We start from the raw sequence: 25,056 nt of genomic DNA on the forward strand, positions 1-25,056 counted from the left end.
CCCAAGTAAAATTAATTCCAAACGGTGCAAAGTGATTATATTTTCGTAAAACTTCCACATTCACCTTAATTAAATAATAGTTTTGAAAATGTCAGTTAGATAATATCATAGATATATACGCGGATACTAACAAATATATCAGTTGCTGGCTTATATATATTTAAGTTAAAAGAAAACTCAGTAACGTCTCGTTTTACAGCTTTCAACCGACACATGGAGAATTCAGAAAAATTCTTATCCTCCGATATGCAGTGCACATTTGTCAGTTTAAAAATACCAGAAGATACCTAAATATATAACATTAAAAAATATATTAAATAAAATCTTAATATGGTTAATAAAGGACTATTTATTATATAACTTACTTTAATGACAAATAATATTTCTATAAAAAAAATTATAATTCCACAATTTTTATGTTTGGAAAACATTGTAAGTAAAAGCTAAACTAAACATTATAACCGCTTTTAGTCCACTCGACACCTTAGAACTTTCGACCGTAACGCAATTATTTTTTTAATTATATTTACGTATATTATTTAAGCGTTTAAAAATAAATTAAATATGTTATCGGATGCAAATTTGGCTAAGTATTTAATAATAATAACCATAAAACCTTTTGGTAGATGAATTGTCGAAAAGTCGACCATCCCGAATAAACCACGAGCTGTACGAGCTTTATCACGGCATTGATATTAGAATTGTCTTAGATCATATTTTAAAAGATAAAAAGAATTTTTGAGAAAATTAATATAAAAGTATTTTTTAATAATAAGAAAGAAGTGAGGACAAGTGGTCCTAGCACTAATCAATGCGGTAAAGCATATTCTAAAGTTTCGGAAAAGTCGAGTTAAATGACACATTTAATAAAAAATACAGAATTATTTATTATTTATTTTTTAGTATTCAATACTTTTAGTAATTATTTCAAAACATTTTTAAATGGTTAATATATTTTTAATGCACATTTCAACTTAGCACATATATAGAAAAACAATTAAATGTTAATCAATAAAGGTCCATTATCTATATTACCATTTTTTTTTTGAAATTATAGATACCTTCCCATTTTTCATCTTATATATAAATTATCGAATGTCGTTTTTTATTTATTTTTCATACGTTATATAAAAAACGTAAGATAATAAATTGTTTTTTCAAGACTACACGTTAGTTAAATAAATTAATTGAAGCCTTTAAAACTTTTCTTATTCTGATATTTGCAAGAATACAAAACTATAAATGATTACTTAAAATTTTGACTATCAAGATGAGAAGGGTTGTATTATCTATGGATTGAGATCATTTAAATATTTTGATATATTTCAATCTAACAAATATAGAAATATATTATAATCTCTTTTAAATTTCTATAAGGTTTCTAATGAACAAACGATCAGAGATAAAATTAGGAGAATTAAGAGGTCAAATAAAAGAACAACCTTCGAACTAAAATTTAAACGCTATCTTATCTGCATTATTGCTAGTTGAACACTTAATATCCTTAAGTTGTGTAAAATTGTTTATAGTTAAAGTTGTAAGCTTTCATAAGGTAAGATATTTTCCTGATGAGATCCATTTTCAGGACAGATATCTTATAAGGATTCCTGTTACGTATTTCTAATATTTTCTATTTTTAATTTAAATTTTTCTTACATAAAAAAATGGACTATCTTTATAAAATATAGATTTCCTTGTTAACCCAAAGACATACCTTTGATATACCATACAAAAATGTTTTCCTTGTATCCTTCGTTTCTTTTATTTTAACCGATGTATTTAATGTTGTAGGCTTGTTTTAAAAAAATAATATAAACAAATAATCTTTAAAAAGTTGTCTAAACTTCGTTTTACAGTAAAATAAACAAATATAATAATAAATATGTTGATTGTATGAACAATAGTTTTCCATATTAACATATAGGCAGTGGCGTAACTACAGGGAAGCGACTGGAAGCAACGCTTTCGGGCCCCCAAACTTAGGGGGCCCCATTATAAATTTATGCATTAATTATTAACATTAAAGAAATTACCAAAACAGGACAATTTTCTTAAAATAAATGAAAACAAAACTGAAGGAGTAAACGATTTAAATGATGCCTTTGCTAATTGTGATACACAGAATAAATTGAAACATTGTTTAGATACTGAAACAGACTTCAAACAGACGATACGAAAATCTTCACAAGCCTAATATACCTTTCTTACACTTTTTCGTGTAAAGGGTATAAAAAGATATTAGTAGGAGCTCCTTAATTATAATTCGCTTATGGGCCTAAAAAATGTAGTTACGCCACTGCATATAGGCTTACTTTTCATACACAAATTTTTTTTATCTATATCCTTTTATCTATATCCTTTGATTTCAAATAATTTTTTTTTGTGGTACAATAAGATTTATTAATATGTTTAAAATTAATCATCATCATCATTCGTGACTATACAGTTTATGTGGGACCTAAGTCTGTTTAACAACAGTCTTCCATTCTTCTCTGTTTTTTGTTTTTATTTTCCAATTTCTTATGCTCATTTCTTCTAAGTTCTACTGCACACTGTCTTTTCATCGTTTTCTTGGTCGCCCTCTTTTTTTGCTGGTTCCTACTTCGTTCTCATAACTCTTAAGCGGTACTCTCGTATCCGGTATTCTTATCACCTGTCCAACCCATCTTAATCGCTGCTTTTTCATAAATTTGTTGATTGCATCAACTTCAGCTAGCCGTTATTGCCCGTGGTTGTATCCGTTTTCGTTCCTGAGTAATTTCCTTTCAAACACTGCTATCTTGCTTGCTTCAAGTTTAAAATTAATAATATATATTAATATTCTAAAAAAAAGTTAGAATATTAGGTATTAATATTCAAACTTCAAGTGACACCGGACTAAATTTCAAAAGTGACATACAACACTATGCTCAGGTGTATAAAAACACCTTCTACAAATCCGTGATTTAATTATTTTTAAAAAATTTCTTTTGGTCAAGAATACATTTAATTATTAAAAAAAGGTTGTCTAAATTTAATCTTACTAAAAAGAGAAATAATAATTTTAATAGATAGTATATTAACACTACATGAAAAAAAAATTTCCCTATTAACTCATAGGCATATTTTTGAAGCACAAACATTTTTTCTATATCCTTCTTCCGTTCTTTATGTTAAATGTTTTGTTTTTAATGTTTTTTTGTTACTATAAGATTTATGTTTAAAATTCATAATATATATTAATATTCTAAAAAAGGTTGTCTATACTTCATCATACAAAAAATAGAAACAAAAATTTTAATAAATATAGGTATTAAAAGTATGAAAAATAGATTTCCGTATTAGCCCATAGACATAGTTATTGTGTGATTTATTTAAAAAATTATTTTACACTTAAGTGTTGAAATCTTCATTAAAGTAGACTATTCTAAGCTGATTAAGTAAACATATTTAAATGTTAACAAGTTTCTAATATGGTCAAAAATTAGAAAAAAATGCTGTCAGATATTTCGATGAGTACTTAAAAAATGCGAATTTCTGATATGAAATCAGTTTTGCAATCATCGCAGCAGCCGAAATTCTGCTCATCAGAAACAGCATTTCGAACAAAAACTCGTTACAAAAGTAACAAAAATAGCTGCGCCAAAAGATAAAATACTATCATTATACGAATTAATTTATATACAGTTTATACAGACTTATATTTGCATATACTTTATTTTAGTATATATCAACTAAAAATTATAAATAAAAATGTTTGTTTCTAAACTTGTTCGATTGCGTGACATGAAGTCGCTTCAGGCATGTGATATGCCTTAAAGGTAGACTTATTCATCAAATTCATAAAAATATCAAAATTAAACAAAAAAAGCTTTTACAAATTTTATACAAAATTATTGACAAAATTGTTTTAAATTAATTTATTTTTTCAAACAACAAACTAAACTATTTGTAAAGATATGTATTAGCTTTAATCGTCTTAAATATTTATAATCTTTACGTTGATGACAATTAAACTGCCTACACGCTGCGCTGCTGGTGTAGTTTGAGTCCATAGTTAAGCGGCAGAAGAGAATAACCCAAGGAGACACGCTTTAAAAAAAATGGCAACAACGTACCAAACAAACTTCCAACACACAAGTGTGCAATCATCATCAAAATAACACCAAAGCGGGTTACCTTCATCGATGCACATTTTTTTCCCAAAGCTCAAAAGCCAACACCAACATCACCGGCTCCGGCTCCACTTGTTTTGCTGCAATTCTGGTTATAAGCGTTGTCATCGCTGTTACGTGCTTTACTTGGAGATGAGCTGCAGAGATGAGCATGTGCAACCTTACGCATCTCTTTTTGGGTTTATTTGCATTTATTGCAAAAAAGTGTAAGCAAAAGTGTCAAAAAAAATTAAAAAAAAATTCGTAAGAAATCCAACGCTTTACCCTGACCTTAACACACATTCCCAAAGTGATCATCACAATTTCAGTTTTTGTGTGTTCGATTTTGAAGACTTTTATTATTAACCATAATGTGGAGAAATAAAAAATTATGACATAAAAAGCGAACAACAAAAACAAAAGTCCAAAGTGGCCACAACAAGCTACAACAAGCAATCACAACATTCATTAACCACTGCCAACGGCAGCAGCTCCAAAGTATCATCCACGGCAACAGCGTCGATGACAACGCCATTATCTTGGCTTACTGGGTTAATTTGCATAGAAATCTATATTAAAGAGCTCAACGCTGAGAGCCATTCAAATTATTTGGATGGTTATCAAAATGCTTAGAGTTTATGGTGAAAAAATAGCATGGAGAATGGAAGTGGCGATCTTATCGCATATTTCAATAAGATAAGCGGTATAATTATGGTCAATCTGTAAACAGAAGCAAATTTCGAGACAAGCAATAATACTGAAGAAATTTAAAATTTGCGAGAGTATCGAGAGAATTTTAGTTATAATAAACAGTAGTCAAAAATCAAGAACAGACATTGCCGAATATTAATTTTCGATTTCAACGATTTCTAAAAAATGCAGTTTTACTGGAATTTAAGATATTATTCTAATTGATCCATAATAATTACTTTAAGATGTTAATTTAGCAATTTGTACGGATATGTTAATATTTGTGGTTTCCTAATTTTTATTTCATATTTTATTTATTTTTTAATAAGAAACATAAGGAATTGAATATAATTTAACTGAGAATAGGACTATTTAAAATTTTTACACTTTAAAATATTTAGCAAATCATTATATATATATTATAAATGGAAAAAATTAATTTTAATTAAAAAACAAAACATAAGTAATATGCGAAAAGGGGAAGATATATATCGCATTCGTATTATTTTAAAATTTAAATAAATAAGATCATATCATTTTGGGCAAAATTTAGCTTCATACATTAATATATTATCTTTCAGTTCCAATCCTCACTTCACAAATAAATAATGCTCAACATATGATTAAATTACATTTGCTCACTACAGTAGTTGACGACTCTAACTATAATCCAATTATAGGGAACACAGTAGCTAGTATAGTCTAATCATCTATTGAACATAAGGCTGATGTATATATAAGATCGTGTCATTTTGGGCAATATTTAGCTTCATACATTAATATATTATCTTTCAGTTTTAATCCTCCCTTCATAAATAAGTAATGCTCAACATACGATTAAACTACATTCGCAGCTGCAGTAGTTGGCGATTCCAATTAGAGTCCAATTATATGGAACACAGTTGCTAATGTAGTCTAATCTTGTGTTGGACATAAGGCTTATATATAGTACTATATCATTTAATATATTCTATTTCAGTTTCAATAATTGGTACACAAATAAGTATTACTCAATATACGATTAAACTACATTCTCTCACTCAATAGTTGACGACTCTAACTATAGTCCAAATCAGCTAGTGTACTTTAATCTTGTATAATATTGCATCTTTTTGGACAAAATTCGGTTTCATACATTAATATAATCTCTTTCAGTTCCAATAACCAGTACACAAATAAATAATGCTCAACATACGATTATCAACATACAACTCCAATTAGAGTCTAATAATATGGAACACAGTGTAGTCTTATCTTGTGTTGGACATAAGGCTGTGATAAATTTGTCAGAAAATATGGGAAATAAGCAAAATGGAGCTCAAACACCTAGACTTATATTATGGTCCTTATTTTGTTCATTCAACTTCATTACAACTAATTTTCATTAAGAACCAAAGATTCCATTATTTTTTTTGTATTTCTTATAGATCGATTTACAAAACATCTAAAAAAATTTCTGTTTCTGTGATAATTTACGAAGTTGAGACAAATCACATTTCCAAAAGGAGTAGGAGTCATTGTTGCATTAAGGTTTATTAGCGAGCAGTAGTCACTGATTGGTAGATCTGGAGAATTTGTTAAGTGAAAGAGCAATACAAAATGCAATTCGTATATTTAACCTAGTGTTATTATTGACTATTACTGTAAATTGTCTTGAAAAATAACTACTTTATTTGATATATCGTTTAAACGCATCAAAAGCCCTATATAATATTTGTTTATGATGATTTTTCTATTCTGAAGCAATATATTGATCTCCGCACATCTGTTCCGTTTGACTACTGTGAAACTGTCTTTGGTAGCTTCAATTGGCTTTTCTGAATTCCAGTCTTTCGTTTATGAATTGTGATAGAACTATGTCTCATTAATGTTTATAATCGCGTGATAGAATCTTTCTTGTTTCTTTTAAATATGACTATTCTGTCAGCAGCGAATTATTTACAAAAAAAAAGAAATTATTGGAAATATAATGTAGAAAATTGAAGCAGAGAATACATATATTGAAAGGTAAGTCAGACTTAACATTAAAAGAAACGATATAATCGTTATAACTTCATTAATTTATTGGTCCCCAAATTTTTTTTATTATCTATACTATGATAGTTTAATAAATAACTACTTTGATAAAATATGTAATCAAAATAATTTTAGAATGTAGTATATATAATGTAGTCACTACACAGATTGAAAGACAAAAGTATAAATGATTAGAGCATAGCCTGCATATCAGGACTCCAACTTCTAGAGTAGCGGTTCTTAATCTATGCAGTTTAAGAATTCACTGTAAAGCTTAGAAACCTGATTCTTAATCTTTAATTTGTGAAGTATTGGAGTTCCGTAAAGCACTTCAAACATTTGAAAAAATTAAGTACACAATTTCGAAAAAGAATGTAACAAAAATAGTTTTTATGGAAATGATATATACAAAAAGAAAACGCATATATATACCTTTCTAGCAATAGAAAAAAAATATTTAACAAAAATTCCCGATATTCCCGGTATGCATAAAAAAATATTTCTCATAAATGAATACTATATGTAATGGAATATGATTGGATAAGAAATTTGTTTATATATTCAAACTTTTTCCTCCTTAGAAACTTATAGTGAACTCTGCAGTTCCCTGTGGTCTTAAATTTTAAAACGTTTGCGACTACTGTTTTAAGAATTAATAAAGCTACTACGCAACAAAATATCGAACTTGAGTACTTCCAGTCTTCAAATTACTACTTTAGATTATCAGCGAAAGCCGATGATTATACTTTAATAAATTATCATCGTGTTATAAAATTTTTTATGTAAAATATATATGTATATTATTTCTGCTTATCATTTGTGTTTACATTGTAATAATAATTTACATATACTAATAATGCGAAATCTTCTTATTTATCAGGAAGTTAGTACTTAGTACTTAGATTTATATAATAATATAAATCTGAGTTCATTTTATTTCCCATGAATTTAATTTTGCGGAACTAATCTCGTTGAAAAACTGTAAATAACTTTAAAATTGTAATTAAAATCAACGAATATTAAATAATATAATTTAATCTGTTAAATATATATACGTTTAAAATAATCAACTTCAATTATCTATGCATAATGAAAAATCGCTATTATAGAAAATTATATTTTTCGGATTTCGTAAATATCTGATTATAAATTGCTATTTTATTGCTATTCTATTGATAACTCATTAATGTAAAATTCCCATAATTTTGAATGTAAATTTAAAACATTTTTTTTGAAATTTTCTCATACATTGTTTTGCAATTACATTGTAGGCTCAATTTAAAACAAATATACGACTATATTTATATTGGGAAATATTTTAAGAGAACGTAACAAAGTAACAACAATTTGAACTAATTACCATACTAATTATTTGAGATAATTTAAGCAACCTATTGGACTCGGGAATAATATGGAATTCATTAAATCCAAACGTAAGCCTCTTTATTTACGACCAACACTATAGTAGAATCCGAAAACAGCATGAATAAAACTGTAGAAGATGAAATAAATTATTTAAAAAATTCTTTTATATTATTAAAACTTTTATTTATCAAAAAATAAAAAGAAATAACAAAATAATTTACACCACACCCGGATATCTAATGCCAAGGTGCAAGTGCGAACACCAAAACCACAAAATTAAATTCAACAATTAATACAACTTTTAATCGACAATAAGCGAATGTTTTTATTTATAAACAAATATGAATAGTAAAAAAAACTTACATAATAAATAATCACAGAAACCAAGATATCTTAGCCAAAGTTCTATTTTGAGTAAATTCCGTCTGTCTTCTGAACACGACTATCAATGAACCAAAAGACTAAGCCTTTTAATTCAGCTTACATATTAAAATAAAATGTTAAATATTAATTTTTGTATTATTTCATGTAATATTTTATAGAACGGAACTAAGAAAAGAGAAATGAATTGTTTAGTTTATTTTTGAAAGATGGATTATACGTAAACCGGGATTTAAAATCTATTTTTGCTCCTATATACTATGAGTAATAGCATTACAATTTATTTTTGAGAATCAATTACATTATTAAGAAAATCTTTCATCAGCTAGTTCTGCTTAATGTTTCTCCTTCTGATTAGATTTAAGGGATCCCACCTATTGTTAAAATAACAACACTAACCCACCACCCATATAATAACAGCTGTTAGTTGAAGATATAAAGCAAAAATAAAATAGAGTAAGAAAATAGTTCAGTGACTAAGCCAAAAATTCTATTTTATTCAATAGATATATTATTATTATTATTGTGAAATGTTTAGAAATAACATTTGTGAACTTAGTGTAAACAAAAGATTTTTCCAATTACTACGAAAGCAAACTATTGCTCTCAACTCACTAAATGATTTGCTCGTTTCTTTACTGATACTTCTTAACCATGTTGTCTTCGGTCGTCCGTGATATCTTCTTCCCTGCGGATTCCACTCGAGTGCAGCATAAACAATTTCGGTGTTTGGTTTGCGGAGAGTATATCCCAGCCATCCGTATTTCCTCTGAATTATTTTTTTTATAATTTGACTGTTGGTTAGGTATTAACGTATGCAACTTATTAGTGATAGCTGTAGTCACATACCAAGTCTCAGATCCATAAAGCAAAACAGATTTAACGCAGATAAATCTGTTTTGATTAACAGATTAAGATAGATACTGGATGATTTCCAAATATTTTTAAAATTGGCAAAGGCCTCATTGGCTTTACGAAGCCATTTCATTGCTTTGAAGTAGAAACATCAATTAAAGCTACACCATATGTTGTGAAATGATGTATGAATTCACTTCAAAACCTAAATCACTCTTTTAATACCTTCCTAAATCACATTGCATACCCTTTAATTCGCATTTATATATTATCTACAAGTGTTCTAATGTCCGTTTGAATATAGCCAAAGGGACATGCGGGAAGTGTGTCCAAAGTCATATTGCATAATGAGAAGTCTGTCTATGAGTTCTTGATTACTCTTCTCGCTCAACAATATATTATATTGTCATAATGTTCGTAACAGGCAACTAAAATCTATTACGCCCCACCCTGTACTGTTTTGTGATATAACTGGTAGCAAGCGTATTTTCATTTACGATGTCCCATCAGAGGTGAAATCTAGTACCACGCAATCCAGATGCACGTACTTTTGGTTGTCTTGCACTCTTAATTGACTCCGTAAGGAAGTGTTGTGGTGATTACGGTTAGTACATAAAGTTATACAGGGAGGATATTAGCATTAACGTTTCCACGTTTCAATGAAGATTTGCATTTTTTCAATCGAATGCTGTAATCAAATGAACAGAAGATTTTAAAATGGGCCCCGCTCCTAAACATGGAGAAAGTTACATCTAAACATATACACAATTTTGTTATTGTAGTATATTTTTTTAAATGTAGTTTTTTGTCTTCTTCTTCTTCTTATTTGGCACTACGTTCCAGTGTGAACCTTGACCTCCTTCACAACCTCCATCCATCTGCTTCGATCTTGTGCAATTGTTTTTCAATTCAGAACTCCGAACTTTCTGGGATCTTCGTACACGTTATCCTTCCATCTCAGCTTCAATCTGCCTCTATACCTTGTTGTCATCGGATTAGCATTAAATATATTGGCAGAATGTCTTTCAGGTGGCATTCTTACATCGTAAGCTGCCCATTGCAGTTTTTGTGCTTTGACAAATCCAAATACAAATACTTGGCGAACTATCTTTCTTTCAAAAATTTGCAGCGCTTCTTCGTCCGCCCTTATCATTGTCCAGCATTCCAAGTCATAAGTTGCAATCGGTCTTATTTTCTTACTTACTATATTTTCATTTTTAAGCAGGTTATCAATTTCGTTGTTTGCTCGTCTTCTGAATGTGTCATCGTCCATTCGAATAGGTCCATATACTTGGCGAACTATCTTTCTTTCAAAAATCTGCAGCGCTTCTTCGTCCGCCCTTATCATTGTCCAGCATTCCGAGTCATAAGTTGCAATCGGTCTTATTTTCGTTCTATATATTCAATGTTTACTTTCTTTAGATAGTAGTCTGGATTTCATAAGGTCTATGTATGTATAGAAGCATATATTTGCCACTTGTATTCTGACATTTATAACCATTGAAGTTTTCTGTCAATTTTTTGAAATTGTTGTAAGGTTTTAAGGATAAAAAAAATTTTTTTTACTTATTAGAACTAGTCGAAAAACAAAGTGGTTCTAAATTTTGAAAGTTTATTTTAATGTATAAATATAATTTACAAAAAAATAAAATCATATTATAATTTATGTACATTAATTAAATACTTGTAAGTATTTAAAATTAATTATTTAATATTTTAATATAAATAACTAATTATTTGTAACATTCATATCAGATTACTTTAAAAACAAACAAACCCATCTACTTGAAAAATGTTGTCATTTAATTTTATTGGCACAAACCTATTGAATTAATTTTTAAAATACCTTTAAATGTGTTAAACAAATAATTATTTATGGTAAAATCATTAAAATTTTTATTTATAAAGCAAATAATTTAATCTTTAAAATATACAAATTTTTTTTAATTGATTCTTTTTTTTTTTAAATAAAATATTATATACTAAATAAAAACATGAATGAGCAAAAAACTAAGCCGATAACATGAATTTGAACTATTTTGATTAAATACTATTTTTTTTTTAAATTTATAAATACGTTCACGCAAAATATATTGAATATATATAAAAATATTTGCATATGTTAATATTAGAATAATAAAAAGTATAAAGAAATCATGTCATATCAATTGTAGTTTTAAAAAAATGTTAAGAGCATCGTTACAAATAAAATAAAATCAAATAAAAAAAAAATTAAATTAAAAAAAATGTAATACTCGTAGGAACGTCAATAATTCCATAAAAATTTTAATGTTTCAACTTTAGTGTAATAAATAACAAACTTGTTCACACAAATGTCTAGTAGATACATTCTAATCGAAAATTTATAACAAATTCATAAAGAATTTATTTAAATACTGAACCAACAACAAAAGTGTAAATCTCGTTTTCTAATGAAATGGAAAGTCCAAACCGTTGGCGCGGTTAGGTTAATGATTCCAAGCTTACGGTGTTCTATTCTATCGTTTAAGTTCATTTTTACATAATTAAAATGTATTTAAAATTTAAGTGAATATCTATCTACCTCAGTGATATAATGAAATGCTCATAATATATGCGTTGACGTCATATGTGAGAAAATTTATACAAATCATACTGCTAATGATGATTTTCACCTTGAAAGAGTGCATTCGTGTAATATTCAAATTCAAATTCAAATTCAAATCATTATAACTTAAAATATTTATTAATGATTTTTTAAGTTAAATCGTGTTCATTTTTATTTTTATAAGAAAATTATTGAAACCTTTTTTATTGATATAATTGATGTGAATCGATGTGGTCTAAGAAATTCGCAGCAATCGACTGCAATTGATTTAATTGCAATCAATAGATCGATCAAGGTTAATTGATAATTGATGAATCTTTAGTAACGCAAATATAAACTGTAAGTTTTTTTAAAGGATACATACATATGTGATACCCTAAATAAAATAAAATTAACATAAGATTTTTTACTAAAAATTCGATTAAAAAGAGTGTATTTCTGTTTAACTCAACATTAATAATTATTTTTATAGAAAAGGAATAGTACACTGCGACTTAAAAGATCTATTATGCCACTTAGTCAGATTAGAGTGTTTCTCCAAGTCCGATTACTTTATCCTCCAAGGTGTTTCTTCCGCTTGTACATGGCACATGGCATGCGGTTTCACTCTCTTCTCTACACTATCTGCAGTCTGAGTTAGTTTGGATTACTGAATTTGTTAGATGATTGTTCAATCTACAGTGATCGGTTAGTAGTCCCTTAACATTTATTAGGTTACTCTTTGTTTGTTCTATGCAAACCGTGAAGTGTTTTAGGTTGTAAGTCCCTCAAAGCAGTTTTAGATTGTGATAGTCTTGGTAGCTTTTTTCCAATATAATTATCTTTCTTTTTTTCTCTGCTCCGATTAAAAGAATGGATAAAGTTCCTTTGCGTAGACCGCAGAAAGGGTCTATTATTATTGAAGCATATTAAGTGCACCTGATTATTTCAGCCAAGTATGTTTAGCACTTATCAATGCACTGCCATACCAGTTTGAAAGTCTATTTTTTTTTCTTATAGTCCGAAATCAATTTTTTAATATACCTTTAATGGTCTTTAAAAATATCTGTTGTTTAATTGTCTGTATATGACATGCAATGAAAACTATAATTAAAAGTAACTTTGGCGATTTTTCTGGTAGGAGAAAAATATTTCTGTGACTATTCTCTGTATCTTCAATTTTTTTATAGTCCAAAACCAATGTTCTAATAATCCTTATAAAGGACGACAGCATAAATTAAAGAATGATTTTACTTTCACTTATTTTAAATTAAAAAGTATTTTATTGCTACTTTTGTTATTTTTGTAGGAAGAGGAGCATTTTTCTATATATATATATATATATATAATATATATATATATATATATATTATATATATATTCCTTGTATAACTCCTATTTCAGAACCCCTGACACCTATAAATGTTTATATGAGCATTGAAATTTGAAAAGCTTACTGCCCTCTCCTACTAAAATGAATCGAAGGACTATATTTACACATATGTATATTAAATATTAATCATTTTGGCAATTAAATAATACAAAAAAATATTTTTTTTAAATTCCGGAACTATCTGAAAACTCCTCACGAAATAAATTTCTAACTATAGTACCGCTTGTGTTTTAAACAATATTAAGATATATCTATCTATTTATGTATATAGGATAAAGAGTAAAATAAACGCTATTAAGAGTGACATAACCAATTTGTGTCACATATAGCAAAGCTACCAACTCTACTATCCAGAACTCACTCTTCAAAGTACTTTGATACATTCGCACAAATCACATGCTAAGAGACCTTAGAATAGACCCGGTCAAAAAATACATAAGCTATTCGCAAAAACTGATAGGCTGCCCTACTTAGTACTATCTAATCTCACAATAATCTCTAGCCATTCGGGGTGGTATGCAGATCTTAAATCAGTCATCGAATAATCACGAAGCTTTTGAGTAATACATAAATTAGTCAGTGAGAAGGGTAGAAACCCTCCAAGTAACTAAGAGTAAAAGTGTTCAGATGCACTAATTCGAAAAAGACTCAACATGAATATGAACAAAAGTATGACGACACTATAATCTATATATGTTATATTAGTTTATGCTTGAATGATATTGTGAGCAAACACATAATATGTAACATCAAGACTATTAACATCTCTTAAATACTCACATACCTCGTACTCTATTTAAAGTAAAATAATTTTAAATTTAGTTACGTTAACTGACTGCTAAATAGAAATGCAAAAAAAAATAATGTAAAAATGTATGCTATATATTTATAATAGAAAAACGTTATAGGTAAATTAATTGCAAGTCACCTTTTAAAGCGTTTTAAGTAAATAATTATGCAAAATATGTGCCATAAGCGTTTGTGGCGCATTACAATTATAAGCACGCACAGTCTTCAGAAGGAAAATAGCAGAAAAACAATATCATCTTCCCAGCATATTAAATTACAATAATCTTATTTGAAGTTTTTCAGGTGTTAATAAGAGAGATGCAGAAGAAACAGATAAATAATATAAAATTCACTTAATAATAGTAACAATATTACAACATAAGCGCATTGTGTATATCTTCACCAAGAAAAAAAAATGAAAAAAAAACAGAAAAAAACGAAGATGGATATAAATGATATAGCGGAGCTGTTATGATATACATCCATCAACGTAAATGTGGAAAAAATTTGTTCAAAATGTGTTCAAAATGTTAATAAAGTAATCAAAATTAGATTACGAAAAATTGAATGAAATTGTAAAAATTCCTAAATGTGCAAAACTATAAAACTAAAATATTGTTAAAGATAAATCACATAATTTATTTATACATACATGAATTAGATACCAGCGATCTGGTGCATTTAAAATAATTTTAAAGTTATTTAATTTTTTTATACTATAATGTAGGTATATATACGTAAAATGAAAATGTGAAATAATAAAACCTTAATGAAGACAAATTGCTGAGAAATTTATGGTCAGACTATGGCCACGAATTTTAGGGTCTACATTTCAAAAAAAAAAAAACAAGATAAATGCACTACCGGTATTTGACAATTAACATGATTAACCAAATACTAAATACTGAATACTGCGTTGGTCAAGAGTGATAATTATCGCTACTAAATGAACTTAACACAATAAAATAAAACTGTAACTGTAAAAAATCATAAAAAAAATATAAAAATTTTTTTTAAAATGTTATAAAAATTATTTTAAAGAGTAATTACTATACAATTAGCTGACCGTAATGCTGAGAGAGTCACTTATAACATTATTATATAGTATATTACGAGTATATATTCTTAATTGTGCTTAAGTAGTTACAAAAGAAAAAAGAATTTAAAGCTCTATTAGCATTTTTCTTTTTTCTATACATTATATATTCTTAATTATACTTAAATAGTTAAAGAAGAAAAAAGAATTTAAAGCTCTATTAGCATTTTTCTTACATTTTTTATTCAACCTCCTCTGCAACGATTGCGATATATTGTATCTGATTTAATGGCATAAATCGAAGCATTGGAAAAAACAACGCCTCTCAGCAATTGCTAATTTTTTATTAAATAATTTAACTAATAATACTTTATAAAAAACAATAATTTTTTATTTTTATGAGTATAAAGTGAACTTAACTTAACTATACTGAGTTTAACATTTAAGTCTATTCAATGACTTACCATACATATTGTTAGAGCGGTTAAAGTCAAATTGTTAATATTGTAGGATTCTGTAGAATTATTAATTGATGTGTTATATGATTTATATTATAATTTATTATATTTTAATCTATTGTAAATCATATTGTATAATTAAATTATTATAATTAATATATTATATAATTCATATATATATATAATATTTTATATGGTTAATATATGGTTAACTAATTTACCTAACTAACCCTGTATAAGATGTAATCAAACCAACGGTTCTAAGTCTTGTTTTATTGCCTTTTGTTTTTTGCGCTCGAGATGAGCAAATTTTATTGTTATATTTTTTGACTGCAAGTAAACTCCGTTGGTTTGATTCTGTCTCTTGTTTTTCGATCGCGAACGTGTCAACACACGGGTACACATAAAAAAGTGATTAAACAATCAATATATATATAACCGAAATTGTATAAATTCAATTGTATAAATTAAATGAAATCAAAACCCAATTATAAAAACGATTATAATTTACATTGTGTTAAATAAATTGAAATAAAGATCACAAACCCCAATTATAAAAACGCTTATAATTTACACATATGGTTTCGTGGTGCTAGAAAGCGTTAAATGTTATGACATCATGACTTAACATATTCATTGCACCTAAACTATTGGTTAGATTGTAAGTTGTGTGAAGTAGAGGAAGTGCTTTACTCATCTCATTCATATAACGTGCTCCACAATAACTTTAAAGTGAATACTTTATGCAAATTTAGGATCACATAAACAACTTTTATACACATCTCTATCTAAACATTCATTTCACTTTTGGTGAAAATCATGCAACATGAATAAACGTTAAAAGTAGCCTTTGACTCAAAAGCACAATAAAAAACAGGATTTAGATTAAGATTTTCATATGTGATGAATATGGATCATATGTATTGCATAATATGATATTATATATCATCGTTATAAAATAGACTCAGGACATTTAAGCTATTCTTTGAAGTTGAAACCTCTTATGATGCCTCATGCATGTCGTTGTCCACATCGTGCCTTATGCATTCAATCATCATACATACAATCCAGATGATAATAACTCATTTGCATGCATTTTAAGTCAATATTACAATTAAATATAATAAATCAAATAAATTTAAATTGATTTAGATTGATGTTAGATTGACTTTTAACGTTCGTTATGACGAAACTAAATTCTAAATACAAAGGATGGTTTTCAATAGAGAGGTATTGCGAATAGTAATAAATTACAACTGTTCAATAAAATTCAATAAATTAATCTATTAGTATAATGTAGAATCCTCTAAACTAAAAACAATAAGAATATAACAGAAAGAGAAATAAATAGAAATATATCTGCTCACATAGAGATACGAGTCGAAACTTTCTATACCTTTCTGTAAAACATAATTGGTATTTCTAAAATAGATGAGAAACAAATTCAGCATTATTTTTAAAGTTCACTGTATAGAGTTCTATTGACACTTAAAGCTCAACATTATTTAATGATATTAATTAGTTTGACTATTAGATGCATAGTTGAATTAACATATAGTACACGAAATTTAAACGTGTCAGAAATAAAACAAGACCTCCTCATTATCGTTTCAAGTAACCTCAAAGATCAAAAAAGTAAGATTTTCAGTAGAATTTTTATATGTAATTAAAAGATATTTTGTTTTGATTTTTTTACGGCGTGGAGAAGGAGAAGGCAATCCGCGAAAAGTAAATGCCCGACATGTACACCCCATCCTCTTTATTCTTAAAAACGTTGTCCTACCCCGGGACTACATTAGTATTACTCAAGGTAGGGACCTTATTAATCACTTAAGACTTTCATCGGTGTGACCTGCGTTCAGGAGAAGCTGCTACTTCAGTTGATTATCCTTGCAGTGCGTCTTGATGTAATACATCTGCTTGTTGCAGCTGCGTTTTGTCGGGATAAACTTTTTTCAAGCTCAGGAAGTTATCACAGTATCACAGTATCAGAGTTATCAGAGTATCATAGACGTAATTTTTAGGGCTGAAGTCGTTCATAGCATGAGTTGTCTTTGATGTCTAACTATGTAACTTTATTTCTGCGACATAGACTTAGATTTATTGAGAAGATAAAACTGACAACTTAGGAACTTGTAAAAAGTGGCTATAATTAATATTAAATATTTTTTTTTATTATTTGAAGCACAATACATACAATAATACAAATACATGTTTCATTTGACTACGACTAATTCAAGTACAGAGAACTATCAAGCAGTTTTGTTATATTTCACAATACATTTTACAATTGTTAAGTTGTCAAAGACTTAGTGCTAATAGAGTAGTAATCTAAATTATTATTAGACTACTAATTCGGGAGTAGATGTGAAGGCTTAGTTCGTTTAAGTCTCCTCAGTAGGCCAGATGTATTAGACAGATAGTGGGCTGTCTCGTTTGGGTGCTGTTATAACCATTTTTAGTGCTTTACCGCAAACTTTTGTATTACTGCATCTACAGATTCGATCTTCAAGTCCCGATGGAAGTCAGTATTGCTAATGGACCACGGAGCGTTCCTCAAACTTTGTTTTGGAAATTTTGAATGATTTGAATAGACGATTTCGATGCACATCCCCATAACTGGATTCCATATCTCCACACCGGAGCTAATACTTGCTTGTATATCATTAATTTCTTACTTAGAGAGACGGGTGATTTTTTCCCAAGAACCCAATATAATTTTTTGTATTCTGATATTAAATAATAATATAACTAATTAAGACGTGTTTTAAATTAAATTTTACAGAGATTTTTTCGAACAGTAGTGAACTACAACAACAAAAATTCATTTTATATTATTTTAATTAATTAAATATTTGGCTGACCATACAGCTGTTTCGAGTGTTGCCGAATACCCCAAAATTAATTATTAATTTTATTAATTAAATATGAAACCCTTATATGCTTTGTAATTGTTAGTACTATTATTATAATTTTTTTTTTTTCTGTGTACTTGTATTTCAATTATTGAAGATGCTTAAGCGATGACGTTTTTAATATCGAAAACTGCACGTTCAAAAATAAGAAGTGGGAAAAACAGCAGCCACGACGAATCATGATTAAAACTTTTTTCTTTGCTATTATTGTTTTTATTTCCTTAAAAAGTATTATTAACAAACAAACAAAAAAAAATATAATAAAATTTTTAAAATTATTAACTTCATTGAAATAAGTGCGCAAAAGTACAACGGCTAAGCGTTAACGCGGCGACAAAAGAGCGACAAAACAGCGCTGCGAAGCCAACAACACAGCTTCAAACTGTCGCTCCTACTGTTATTGCTACTGCGCAAGCGTCTGTCCGACGTCCGTCCGACGTCGCTTAAACGATGCTAGCAGTAGCTTGATGCAAGCTCAGTTTGAAAATGCGAATTCATTAAAAAGCTAGAATTCGTGCGGTGCGGACGTGTTGAACTTAAAGCGCGGCTTAAATATTAATTTTGAAAAATTCTACATCTAACGCTGGTAAAAAGATATATATATACATATAAAAAAGTAAATAAAAATAAAAAGCAATAGAATATAAACGACGTATAAGGCAACTTAGAAATTTCAATTACTTAAACAATTATTTTAAATTCAATTTTTAATTTAAATTTTAATTGAACAGTGCTTAACGCCTACATTTAAAACTCATATTTGCGCGCGATTATAAAGAATTATATAAAGAATTAATTAATTAATAAAAAATTTATTAAGTGAGAAAAAAAATATTCAATTTTTTAAGTGCTATTTGCTATTGTTTCAAAAAACAACAACAACAACAATAAACAAAAAAAAAAACAAAAAGAAATTTGTAAAAAATTTTGAAATAATTTGAAATTTAATATCTTTATTTAATTAATTTATTTTTAGCATTACTTAATATTTTTCTGCAAATTTATTGTTAATCAAATATCAAAATAAAAAGTGCTAAACAGCCGCTAGTAAAAAAAGAAAACAACAACTGCAGAGCAAACAATATGCTGTCGACATCACGACAAAGCCCTCGGCAGGGTTTAAGCTTATTTTGGATTATTGCCGTTACTGCTGTCTCCGTAACGCTTTGGAGTGGGTCAATTGTATACGTAAATGGAGCGCCCGCTAAACTCGGTATAATAATCTTATTATAAAGTTCTTAAGTATTTTTGTCTGTTTGAAATTTTTTGTTTGTCTATTTGTGTTCTCAGATTATTAATTATTGATTGTGATTGGCTTTTTATTGTTTTTGTGTTTATCTGTTTCTATAATAATAATTTCTATATAATTGTTCGTAAATAATCTTTTGGGCGTAAAAGTTTTACTTTTTTTGTTAGCTTCTTTTTATTTGCTTTAAAAGGAAAAAATTCTATTGTTGCAGACTCTTTCATTTTTGACTGCATGAGTCTATTTTAATCGTGTTTTAAACTTCTCTTGTGTCTATTGTCTTGTAAATAACCTATAACACTACTATAAAGCTATTTGCATGAAATATATTTATAGGCCGCATGCGAGTTCGAGTAAATTGATAGTAAATTGTGTGAAGTAGTAAATTATGTCGGTATGGCAGCGAATGTTGGTATTTAACAGAATTTTGAGTACGGTAAATTAGATAAATATGATGTAATTAAGTGTTACCATTGTGAAAATTTTATAAGATGTTTAATAAATAATTTTATTTAAAAACATTTAACCAAAAATTAGAAATAAGTGCAATAAATCAATATATACATAAGAGCAGTGCAAAAAATTCCCAGGAAATTTCAATTTACTTTACCTCAATTTACTCGAACTCGCACACGACCATAGTTGAATTATAGCTATGTTGTATTTAAAGTGCTATTTTTTCGTATCGACAATTGACAATTACTTATTCAATTTTCCACACAATCTGCTGTTCCATTTCTTTTGTTTCTGTTTAAACATTGCCTCCCATTTCCTTTTAAGCACAAACGCTCTAAATAAAACATGGCTAATATATCCTTTCTTATATATTAATAAATTAATATATTATATAAATTTTTTATATATATATATTGATGTCGCTTATCTACATTTTATAAATATATAGATACATATACATTTGTGTCGCTTATCTACAATTTATAAATATAGATATATTAATTATACTTCTGCTTTACTCACTTACTCCTACAATCAAAGCACTTTAAGCTAATGTCTGAAAGCAAAATTTCCAATACTTATTGAACGCAATATATTCATGTCCATCTACATATCACAATACATAAGTAAAAATATTTCCTGTAGATGATTATCGAAGATAATTGAAATATCGGAAAATATCTTAATAAAATATAAATAATAAATTATAGTTTTTTTATTTTTATTTAAATGACCAATTAGCCCGCTCATAAATTATTAACTAAAAAAAAATCAGAACATAAATTATACAACACAACATATCACTCAAATTGAATCATCACAACAACAATAATATGAACTTTTGGAACGTTGTGAAATCCATAAAATTTCCGGTATATACATTTAGTCAAAATTTCGGGTACTGCCTAACGTTTCTAAAAAAATATATCTGTTCACTATACAATGAGTGTATTATTTCATATTGAAAGTTAAATTTTTAAAACATAAAAAAATATCAAAAAATAATCACAAATAAAATAGCTACGCTTTTTTGAAATAATAAAGGACTTCTCACGCTTTCTCTATCGTATAGGATTACTATAATATTAATTTTATATAAAAATATAAAAATTTTTCAACTTTAAAAATGTTTACTTGAAACATTTTTCATTTTTATATCTTATTTTTAGTGCAGTTAAGTAGCACTTTTATTTCTTCCACTCTTTATTATTCCTTGTATTATCAAAATATTGTTTTTAAAAAGTGATAAAAATTTTACTTGAAACATTTTTTCACTTTTATTGCTTATTTTTAGTGTAGTTAACTAACACTTTTGTAACTTAAACTCTTTATTATTTCTTATATTATTTAAATATTTTTTTTAAAAAGAGATAAGAAATTTTGTGTCGATGTTAGAAAATATTTATCTAGAATTAAACTATATTAACTTATTGTAATTTTTTATCCGTGTTTTTAGAATAGATAGCTAGCATTTTTATATATTTTCTTATACGTTTTTTTCTTTGGGATATTAAAAAATTCCTTGCAAATAAAAATACCCTTACTCTGTAGTGCAGAAATATAACATTACTTTTAAATACAAATGAAGATTTTACCGATATTGAAAGGTTTAATTTATTTTGTGCCTGTAGTGCAGTTAACTAGCACCTTCATATCTTCAATTCGTTTAAATTGTTTGGTTTTATTTTTGGTGCTTTTAGCTGCTTCTTTAACACTTTTTATGTTTATTTTCTTTTCAGTTTTATTCTTTTCACTGTTTATAATCTGTTTAATACCCATTTTAATTTTCTCGCTGTTTTAAACAGGGTCTCTTCTTTGCAATTACTTCAATGCGCATTTAATAAAAGATAATAATGTAAAAATAATATTTCATATTGTAATTTTTTTTTTGGTATATTGTCTCTTATAAATAACATAAAAATAATATTTCATCTTGTGATTTATTACTTACCCAAGTACGCAAGCAAATTTTGCTTTTTAAGGCTTATCCTTTCATTATCACTATAACTCTCTTTTGAAGACTATTTATTGGGTTTTAAAAAAGTAATTCACTTTTATATCAAAACATATGCACCTTCACAAAATTACAATATCTGAATGGATATTTGCCTGGAAATCTTTTTATCTGCATTTTTTAATTTTCAAACTTAAGAGATTTTTATTAAACATTTTAATTTGTTATTCAATACCAAAGTTTCGTGTAATTATTTTTTAATTTATTATTTAACAAATGTATTCATATCTTCCAACAATTTTATTATTGTGTTTTAAAAATCTTCTTTATAATTTAATTACTATCTTATTTTGATGAACATTAAATATATTTTGCAAGTATTCATTTGTTAATTTTATTTATCAAAATTTAATTTTTAATGCCTGAATTATATATTCAGTAAAAATTAATGATATTTTTATTTCATTTCCTTGGAAATTTTTATTTTCTATTTCACAATCACTTTTGTTTCATAGCAGTTCGAGCCAATCAAAGCACAAAAGTATCTTTACATCCACATGACCTTTAATATTGAGGCCTATAAGGATTAAAAATAAAATTCATAGTTTTTTTTTCATATTATGAATACTTTAATTTTATGTTATATGCTTTTATGAGTTATAAAAATTGTTTTTATTACTTTAAAATTTTATACAAAATTGATAAAAATTACTTAATTTTGCTAAAAATTTACAAATAAAAGTTTTTTTAAAAATATTCAAAAAAACGGATGACAAAAAAAATGTTTTATTCAATAATATTATTTTATTTGTGTAACTAAATAATGTAAACAAATTTTATTTTGTATTTGTTTAAACAACAATAAAAAATTGCTTTAAATTGCGACTGCTACAAGATTGCAGCGGCAAGTCAACGTCAAATTAAATGCCAACACCGACAATACCAACATCATTAAGTTGTATAGATAAACAATATGAAATAAAAAATTCAAATTCAAATATAAAAAGATTTCAAATAAAAAAAATACAAACAAAAATCCCATACTTGCAGAGGTCGTTCAGTAATATGTTGGCGTTGCCACCTCTTTGCTTCATTACAACGTTACAACGTGTACTCATGTGTAGATGCAATGATTATAAACAAATTGCATAATTTTAGTTTTTTTTTTTTCGTTTTTGTTTTTGTTTTTGTTTTTAGTTATTTTCTGCTTCTTTTGACACATCAGCCAGTGCATCTTCGTTTTCCTTATTGTTGACTTCGTTTTTATAAGCATTTTTAGCAACGTGCAATTTTAATGGTTTTTCCTACTGACACAAAAAGGTTTTAGGGCACAGTTGAGTAAATTATTTCTGATACACTCCGCATGAGATGATCTCTATGTATAAGCAAATAATTACAAATTAGTTTTCAAATTTAAAGACTTCAATTTTTTCGTAATAATAACCTAGACGGATTTAGGGATTATATTGTGTTTTGCCGATAATTTAGCACTATATAAACAACCTCAAATATTTATATACATTTCTGAATTATTTATTAGATGGGAAAATGGTACACAGCTAGCAATGAAAATAACTAGTGACTATGTTAGATATAATATTTTTAATTTTTAAATTTTCTACAAAACTATTTGTAAATTAAGTTTTGGAGTGATATAATTATGGACTTCTTGATTAAATAAATAATTAAATAGTGATTAAAATGATTTAACAACAAATTAAATTAAAAACGTATTATATTCTATAATCTAATTAATTTCAACATTTTTGTTAAAATATAAAAGCTTTATTCACTTTTTAGGGTACAAAAAACGAGTGTACCCGTAAACCAGCGTTCACATGAGTCAGTATCCATATTTTTTTAAATGCACTATTATTAAATAAAATTAATTAAATTTTATTATTTTTTATTATTTAAAATAATAATAAAATGTAATGCATTGCGAAATGTATATATGTATACATGTATCATTGAGCAATTTAATACAAGATAGGAGTAGCCAACAGTACAGAAGTTGGCTCCTCTTTGTTAAGAAAAAATTAAACAATCTCATTAATATTCTCAGTAAGGACAATAAACTTGTATTAGGTTTATTGACATATTGCAATCTTTTGCAAATCCTCACTAAAAGAATAAAACTTCTTTTTAATGACTTCTGTTGCAGTTACGGGGACGACAGAGGAAGTGCCTCTGACACCTGCTTTGTTACTATCGATCTCATAAGCAAGTGGATCATGTTAGTGGTTAACTTTTGATAGGATTTTAATCAGTTTCAAGATCTCACTTCAAGACCACAGCACTTTAAGCTTTGCCAAAGATTCAAGGTAGTCTTAAAACACTAATTTATGTATTGTAGCACAATGGAAAATGGATTAAAGTGGAGTCTTAGAATCGATAATAGAACATAACTCTACTTAATCATTTGAATATTTCTTGTAATTAAAATATTTTGTTTTCTATTTTATAATTTATTTTTTTAATAACCAAATTTTATTTATATATATATGATCAATGATAAAGAATACACAATTTTTTAAATAAGTCTAAAAAAATGTATTTTCTTAAGTTACTATAAACTGTAGCTAAAACATCAGTAACAATAAAATATATTTTATTAAACTTAGATCAATTTTCTATTTAAAAAATCACCCTCAGCACTAGTTGATAAAATTGTAATAATATAACAATATAATTATAAATTTGTGACTTCTGCATTATGAAAAAAAAATCGAGATACATGAAAGCTCGTCGTTAGATTTAAAACAAATACAAGATATAAATTTCATGCGCCAATTGCAATTAT

At 27.1% G+C, this 25,056-nt stretch overlaps 1 protein-coding gene across 4 annotated transcripts in view; it reads left to right on the forward strand.

Moving 5' to 3' along the window:
- The first annotated feature begins 18,933 nt into the window (after positions 1-18,933).
- The window catches only part of LOC119678922 (nuclear pore complex protein DDB_G0274915-like), an 88,281-nt gene continuing 82,158 nt past the window's right edge, over positions 18,934-25,056 (forward strand). For 2 of the 4 annotated variants that reach the window (XM_038091018.1, XM_038091019.1), the window contains exons 1-2: positions 18,936-19,183; positions 19,574-19,810. In XM_038091018.1, the coding sequence (XP_037946946.1) occupies positions 19,681-19,810 (130 nt within the window). In that variant the 5' untranslated portion in view covers positions 18,936-19,183; positions 19,574-19,680. Of the gene's footprint in view, positions 19,184-19,573; positions 19,811-25,056 lie in introns of all 4 variants that reach the window. The other 2 variants (XM_038091020.1, XM_038091021.1) reach the window with 2 other exon arrangements.

The sequence above is a fragment of the Teleopsis dalmanni genome, chromosome 2 (genome assembly GCF_002237135.1).
Source record: "Teleopsis dalmanni isolate 2A chromosome 2, ASM223713v2, whole genome shotgun sequence".
Classification (NCBI taxonomy): domain Eukaryota; kingdom Metazoa; phylum Arthropoda; class Insecta; order Diptera; family Diopsidae; genus Teleopsis; species Teleopsis dalmanni.